Here is an 8315-nt window from a genome sequence, read left to right on the forward strand (position 1 = left end):
GCAGCCGCTGCGGGATCTTTAGCTTTAAGGCCACCATGTACGAATGTCGGTTCTCCGCCAAGCAATTGTCCAATTTTTAGCTTATGTTGCTCGCTTCCCCATTTCACAGACTGGTGACCCCTGCTTGTTGCATAAGCAAGTGACCGGCCGTGTAGGTGGTCCGAACGGTCGATCACCGTCTCTTTTGGTGCGTCCGCTTTCGGAGGAAGATGTTGCGAACACAGAGGGAGGCTCTGTCTCTGTGGAAGTCGCCGATTGCAAGAGAGGATCCCCTCTTCCGTAATCCTTCGTAAGTCGTGGCGCGGAGTTGTGGGGAAATGGGACACTCCTTTCGTCGGCATCGGCCACTATCTCCCGAATCCGAGCCATTAAACTTATTTTGATTTAGTAATTTCGTTTGTATTGCGCGTCGAGAGAGATCTCCGCTCGTAGCAACCTCCACGTGGTGGAGACTTGGTAATAGGTATTACTCGTAACGAAGTATTGTCCGCTACAAGTAATACTGAGCTAATTGGCTGCGAATTTAGAATCGTTTCTTAAGATATAAGAATAAATGTAATATTGTAAAATAGGCAACTTTTGTTACGCATACGAGTTTAAATATTTTAATGAAATGTATTCAAGTATAAGATACGTATTATAGACTAGAAATTTTTGAATAAATGGTGCTTGAAAAATGTTTGGTGTTAGATCAGCTGTAACTTTGAAAATATTCTTAGAGTTTTGTTGCTCGTACCAGACTACTATATATCGTGTACGGTGACTATCTTTACCGACTTCGGTGTTTCAGTTGAATGTAGTTCCTATATTCGCTATTCGTAACAAGTAGTCGCTTCAAAATCAATCATACTTTATCGGATCGGTATTTCAGATCGATTCTTGTAAGATAAAGCGTCTATTTTATATTTCATGCATGATTTTAACGCTCATCGAAACGATTAATTTTCATAATCCTTAGGTTTATTTGTTACGCCTAATAACGATAAAATTTCCAGAAACTATATTTTACCTATTTAAACTTCAAGTCGGTTAACGTAGAAAATTTATCCATATACCACTCCTGTAATTCTATGGTATAGATAAGGTGTAAAATACACGGACGAGATACAAACGCTGAAATTTTCAACGCTATTAAGTCTAAACTTTTGCGCTCGAAGCGTCGCGTATATGGTAAAGGAGGTCGCGCGTTCTCTATTCAGGTGACACGAAAAAGCATTGTCTGCATCTATCTTGTATCTCGTCTATGTATTTATACCGCATCTGCGCGGTAGAATTACAGGCGTGAATCCGGATAAGTTTTCTACGTTTACCGACACGGTGTTCAAGTGGAATATAGTTTCTGGAATCACCGCCTTTAAACATAGAGTGCACTGCAAACATCGCTCGTTCGTCACGAGATCGATATTTTTTCGGTCCCTGAGCCACAAACTCCTATGGACATCCGGTCTATTTTATACCTCGTCGGTGGTTCTATACAAACGAGGGACAGGAGCGGGCCTGTGTGGCCGGTGTGGCCAGTGTGGATGACCTTCAGCCATTTTACTTGGCTCGACTAATGGTGCCGTGTAATCGAAACGCGGTAAAATTTGAACGATTCTCTTTCTAATCGTGTCACGAGTTGTCACGATTACCTAGAATCCTGTAAAAATTGTACGCGTTATCGCGTACAAGATTCTATCGTTACGAATACCAGGTAATACGATATGATTATTAAACAGCCGTTGAACGAAAGAATTTCATCGTACGTATCCAACTTCTCGTCGATGCAAGTACGACGCATCGAAGTATATTCTTCGATTCTTATTTTCATTGAACAATCTCCGAAAACGTAAACCGTCGATCGTTACCGTGTCTCGTAAAAATCTAAAAATAGACGTGTGTCCATTTGCGAGAATTGAATAGTCGTAATTGGCGTTGTCGATTCGATGTATCGACCGGAGCCGTTGACTCCCGTTGGGAACCGCGGGAAAATTCAAACGTTCGGAGAACCGTAGGTAGCGGGACGCGGAATAAAAAATTGTCGAGATAGCACGAAACGGGAGGACGATAGAGTTCCCATTTGCGGTATGGTGTTTACCGTGAAGTGTCGGTTACGTGGCCGACAGGAAACAGGAACGGAATTCTTTCGAGCCGAGAATAGCATAAGGGAGGTGGAGATCGCGTTTCGTTGGTAGTCAGTACGGTGACGAGCAATCGACCAGTGAAGAACCGGGATAAAATCGGGACGACAGCCAACAAGGCGACAAGCAATTATAGAATTGGATTGGATCGAGGAGTTCGAGGAGGCCCGCGACGCCTGTTTCGTTTTATTTTAGCTTAGCTTTCGAAGGCATCCGGTTGTGCATTCTCATCGCGGATCATCGCTACGATTACAGTGAGTGTTGTCCCCCTTTTAACTCCGATCGGTTATTTCCCTCGGCGGTGCTTGTTATTAAATAACCGTTGTTTATCGGTGAGTAACGAACGCGTCGCGAGGCGCTCGTAACGCCCGTCAGATTCATTTAATTATCGCTCGTACGCTCGAACGATAGAGGGTGAAGTGAGTACTTGATCTCGTGTTTCGATTCGGGCTCGATTCGAATTTACCTCTCTCCGTGAAATATATACTAGAAATTCGGATATTGCTTCTACTTTCGTCGTTTCGCTTTCGCTATTGTCTTTCATCATTGGACGATCGACGATGGAAATAAATCGATATCCAACCGGTAAAATCGATATCGGAGAATAAAGTAGCGTTTTGTACGAAATCGTTTCAATTGTGCAGGTATTGAACTGAAACCGTATCTAGTTTCGATTGTGGACAGTAACGTACGGGATCGGTAGCGGTGTTACACGTTGGTTAATTTTCGTATTTAATATTCGTTTGGAAAATTCCAAATGTTCAGGTATCCGTAATTATGGAATCTTATCGTCTTTTATCGATTTTAGACGCGTTCATTGCACTCGATTCGTAACAGTGTCTTGGTCGGTTCGCACGGTATTCGATCTTCGTGGCAAAAGTAACGATGCATCGAATTCGCGAAACTCGTCGTTTCTTTTCACGGATTGTTTCCAAGTATCTTTCGTACATCATCGACACGGCGTCATCGTTACCAACGATCGTGTTCCAGTAGAAACGATGCGATCATAATCGGACTAGGCCACCGCGTCGATGGACGCTTTCTCTTCGACGCGATGCAAGTGGATTTTTATTAACGATTGCTAAAAATGGAGAGGAGTAACCAACGATGGCCGGATTGAGCTACCGTGTCGAGAGGTATTCATCTTTGCTCGATACAGCAGTGGTAGAATTTCGTTAATTCGTTCTACGAGATCGTCGGTTTCGAGGAACCAAGAAAGGGAGACGATAACAGAGAAGACAGATGATAAAAGGATCGACGATGAGAGACTCGTTCTTTTTTCTCGACGCAGCGTGGATACGTTGTCGATTTGAAATTTCACGAATTCGTCCAGTTCGACGGTTCACGATCGATCAATTGTGAAAAGAGCACACGCGTCGAGTTGCAGTAGGCTAAGACCTCGATAGACACTTTCTTTGTTCGGTGTAGCAACGTTAGATCGTTTATCGATGCAATCTACTTTGTCGAGTGGCTTCGAGGAATTAAAAACGGAGAACACGATCGTCGAGAACGGTGACGAAGGATAAAAAGGCCAACGTGACCAGAGAAGACGGTTTCGATGTACAGATGGATCGTTGTCGATTCCGTGAATTTGGCATGTTCGAGGAATCATGGACAACGATCGATCGAATCGGAGAGGAGCAACGAAAAATCGAGTTACCACGTCGATAGATACTTTTTTCATTTAGCGCAGCAGTGATTCTTGGTACGCTCCAGGAATTTATTCGATTCGAAGAGACCAATGGGGGATATAGTTGGTCCGTTATTGGACAATGGTCGAACCAGATTGTCGACAAACAACTCGCTGCGGATAGATTGTTGTCAACGAAGTTCGCGAATTTGTCGTATTCGAAGAGTCGATTCAAGATAATCGATAGAAAGGAACAGGAGAGAATCGCGTTTGGCAAAAGCCATAAACATCGATGGATACTTTCGTCTTCCACGTAGTGTTGTTGTATAGATAAGTTAACACGTTGAACGATCTCGATAGTCAACCGTGAGAACGCTCCAAATTTGCAAAGTTTTTTTTTCAAGCGTTCACGGAGAACTGTAATATTCATAAAATTCGAAGTAACGTTCGCGTCGTTGGCTGCAAATATTTTTATTTTCACCCTAGAGTTCGAAAAAAACGTCGAGGACTTCCTTAAAGATAAAAAATTGTCGTGGCCGCGGATTTCGGCATCGTTCGAATTCAATTTTACGTACATTGTTCGCAATTTTACCGTAAAAATTGCAAACGAACGTTATTCGAAAATAATGGATAATTTTTCATTGGAATGAAAACCTATTCGGACGAGAAGGTTCAAAAATGTATTCGCGAAAAAAGTGTAACGTTCTCGTTCGGTAGAAAATTATTCGTTGATTGCGAACCGAACTGTACAGTTGTTCGTTACTCGCGAAATAAATTTTACGAATTTATTCGTATCGATCGATCTTGCAAATTTATTCGTTGATTGCGAATCGAACTGTACAGTTGTTCGTTACTCGCGAAATAAATTTCACGAATTTGTTCGTATCGATCGATCTTGCAAATTTATTCGTTATTTCGAGTAAAATTTGTCCAGCTTTTGCTCGACACGGTGAACGTGTTAACGAATTCCACGCGATCCGCCAGGTTCGAGGAGTCGACGAGGACTAATCGATAAAAGGGGCGAGAACCACCGATCGTCATCATGGAGGCGATTAAGAAGAAGATTGCGGCGCTGAAGATGGAGATGGATGCCGCGAACGAGAAAGTGGAGGCGAACGAGACCAAGGCGAGATCGGAGGATTTTCGCGCGGACAAGTTGTTCGACGAGGTGAGGGATCTGCAAAAGAAACTGGCCCAACTCGAGCGGGACTACGAGGTTGCCAAGACCAATTTGGAGCATTCTACCGCCGATCTGGAGCAATGCGAGAAATCTTGGTCCAGGGTGCGTAAATCGTTTCGTAAATGAGCTTTTATCCCTTAACGCGGCAACGGTGTAGCGGGGGTACGACATACTCCAGCAATTTTAAAACTATTTCAAAATTAATATCACATCGTGAAAGTATTGTACGAATTGCATATCTTTTCGTTAAATTTATTTCTCAAATTAAATGCTCTTCGAGAATTCTACGCGCGTAACTTAAAAATTCGAAGAGATCGGCGTTAAAGTTACTTCTAGAACGTTCCTTCGAAAATTGTACCTTTATACGCGCACGATTGAACAATTTGAAGAGATATTTATTTCTGAAATGTTTCTTCAAAAATTATGCGCGCGTAACTTAAAAATTTGAAGAGATCGATCGGTCTTGTATTTCTTATTTCTTATTTCTCAAACGTTTCCGCAAAATATACACACGTAAGTTAAAAACTCGAAGCGATCGATCGGCGTTAAATTTATTTCTTAAACGTTTCTTCGAAAATTATGCGCGCGTAATTTAAAAAATATAAAGAAATTGGTGTGAAATTTTCCTAACCCGTCGAACGTTTTCGTTGTCGAGCATCGTGGACGATGAACGATGAATTTTTCGTTCACAGGCGGAGCAAGATCGTACCACGTTGACGAAGAGAGTACAGGAGATCGAAGCGACGCTTACGAAGAAAGAAGAGCTGCGTCTTACGGCTCAGCTGAAGCTTGGACGTGCGTCAGAACTTGCCGATGATGCGCGGAGGTTCGTTACCGCGAAAATTTACGATTTTTCTTCATTTCGTCTCGCGTTGATCAATCGTTCTTTTCTCGATTATACACTTGACCCTTTCTTTACGATGGGCGACCGCAAGCTCTCGGTCGGTACACTCCTCTGAGAATTGCATGTACGCTCCGTACGAAAGATATTCCGCCATATTAAGATTTTGCGTCGAAGCCCTCCGTAGCCAAAGGGTCGAGTTTATCCTTCGTTTTGTACACCTGTTTGCGAATATAATCGAACGAGACGACGAAGAGAAGTATACTTTGTTTAGTATCGGTCGAACCATTTAACGTGTTCCTCGTACTCGATAATACAATCGAAAGAAAATTAAAAGGAGTGTAGTTTATCGATAATCTGATAACACAACGTCTTGGTACGAGTCAGATAGTCGATGTTCCTACGTTCAGTGTACGATTCTTCTTTTTCGATGGTTCATTTCTCTCGAATTTTACCCAAAATCGTTTCATTCGAGGTAGATCGGCATCATCGACGATTACGAACGTAACGAGTGTTTTCTTCGTTCACAGAATGTGCAAAGTATTGGAAGACAGAAGTCGTCTCGACGAGGAACGTATGGAGAAGCTGATGCAGGAGCTGAAGGACGCCAGACTGATCGCGGAGGATGCGGACGCGAAATCCGAGGAGATATCGAAGAAGCTGCAGTTCGTTGAAGAGGAATTGGAAGGGGCCGAGGAGAGGGTGAAAACCAGCGAGGCGTTTGTATAATTTCGTTACACTGATCTCTTCGTTAATTCCAATCAATGTTATGCTTACGCGCGCGATCGATGTCCACAGGAAAATCATCGAGCGAGAGGACGAGCTGTTCATCGTGCAGAATATCGTCAAGTCCTTAGAAGTATCCGAGGAGAAGGTAATTACGCGTTCAACACTGAACCGAATTATACTACGTTACTCGCGACAGGAAATTATCGTTCGAGCGTAAAAATTTTCATTTTTTTCGGTTGTACAACTTTTTTCACGTTATCGTCCGATACTCGAGCAAACGAAGCCTCGCTGTTACTCGAACTCGTAGGTTTTGAAAGCTCGATAAATCGGTTGCTATCGATTTTACAGACAATTTTTATACCGTATGAAAGTTTTTAAATTTCGTTCCAAACGATTTTTCTTCTATACACTTTTGCCGTAAGAGCTACGATCAGAGAGATCTCGTACGTTTTACGCTCGTATACAATCGATGCGACAAACAGAATTGCGTATCATTTATTCGTACGATTGATATTTCATCGACGAACTCTGCTATTCCGTATTACTGTATTTGAATCTCGTCGATGTAGGCTAACCAACGAGTAGAAGACTTTAAGGTGCAACTGAAGGAGCTGAAGAAAAAGCTGAAGGCGGCCGAGAAACGCGCCATTCTCGCCGAGAGAACGGTGAAGAAGTTGTTGAAGGAAGTGGACATGAAGGAAGGTAGGTTTCGAGTCGAAAGTACCAATCGTTGTTTTGTCGTACACATCGTACCGAGGAACAATTATTCTGTTTCAGACGAGCTCAGAGAAGAAAAGGAGAAGTACAAGGCGGTCTGCGACGACATGGACGCCACGTTCGCGGAAATGACCGGATATTAAAGTCACGGAAACGGACGGAGTTTCTTTTATTTTGTTATTCTGTGCTTCTTTCGCTTGTTCGCTACATTAAACACGGCAGCCATACTTCAGACTTTAGCCGTCTACGTTCAGCCACGCCGACTCGATTCGTTACAACGTATCGTGACACGTATCGAGGTGCTTCGTTGAACTCTTTGCTACGCGAATTTCGCAATTAACGGGCGAACAAACGATGTATATTGCTGGTTTGTTAATACAAAAAAAAGAAAGGAACCGATATAGCTTTGCTAGACCGCTTTGCTTTTCGCATAACACCTCGCCAGGGCTTCGGGGTCGGTGCCAACCGACCGGTGTGGCTTCAGAAGCGATAGTCTTTCTTGTTTTCGATAGAATTGACGATAGATCACCTATTTTTCTTTCAGAGGTACCGAAGAGGAGATCGCGATACATGAAAGCAAGCACGATACTGCGCCCCCCTTTTTATCATTGTATATCGAATCTGAATTTTCAATAAATTGGTATTTACAAAAAAAATACGCAAACGCGTCGTTTGAATTTCCTTCGACCAGCCGTCGCGTTAAATCGTAATTCGAACAAAGAAACCTAAATTTTGTTTACTCTTTAAAACTCCAACGAAATTGCAACGTGCCACGAAATTTTTCAAGTGATCGATATTATCTTTCTTCGATTCGGAAACGAGCAATCGATCGGTCACTTTTTGTTATAAAATTTATCATTTTTCGCGTCAGGTTTATTCTCTCGTGTCTAATAATCGTACACGAGCGTATACCGCTCCGTTTCATCGATTTTTATTTCCATTCGATTTTCATTTTCCAAGTATTTTGCGATATCGCGCGATCGCGTTCGAATAAATATTTCCAACGAGGCCGGTTCGAAATTCGTGTATCCGTTAACTGGCGCGAATCGAGCGATCGGAAGAATATAAACGTCCAGAGAAGTCGAGGAATTCGTTTGC

At 42.7% G+C, this 8315-nt stretch overlaps 1 protein-coding gene across 1 annotated transcript; it reads left to right on the forward strand.

The window, feature by feature from the left end:
• The first annotated feature begins 2186 nt into the window (after nucleotides 1–2186).
• Nucleotides 2187–7616, forward strand: LOC143152539 (tropomyosin). Its single transcript, XM_076322812.1, has 7 exons — nucleotides 2187–2374; nucleotides 4735–5032; nucleotides 5623–5756; nucleotides 6302–6490; nucleotides 6570–6645; nucleotides 7070–7202; nucleotides 7278–7616. Exons 2-7 carry the CDS (start codon nucleotides 4793–4795, stop codon nucleotides 7358–7360), a joined length of 855 nt encoding a protein of 284 aa, XP_076178927.1. The 5' UTR covers nucleotides 2187–2374; nucleotides 4735–4792; the 3' UTR covers nucleotides 7361–7616.
• The last annotated feature ends 699 nt before the right edge of the window (nucleotides 7617–8315 follow it).

This window comes from Ptiloglossa arizonensis, chromosome 11 (genome assembly GCF_051014685.1).
Source record: "Ptiloglossa arizonensis isolate GNS036 chromosome 11, iyPtiAriz1_principal, whole genome shotgun sequence".
NCBI lineage: Eukaryota > Metazoa > Arthropoda > Insecta > Hymenoptera > Colletidae > Ptiloglossa > Ptiloglossa arizonensis.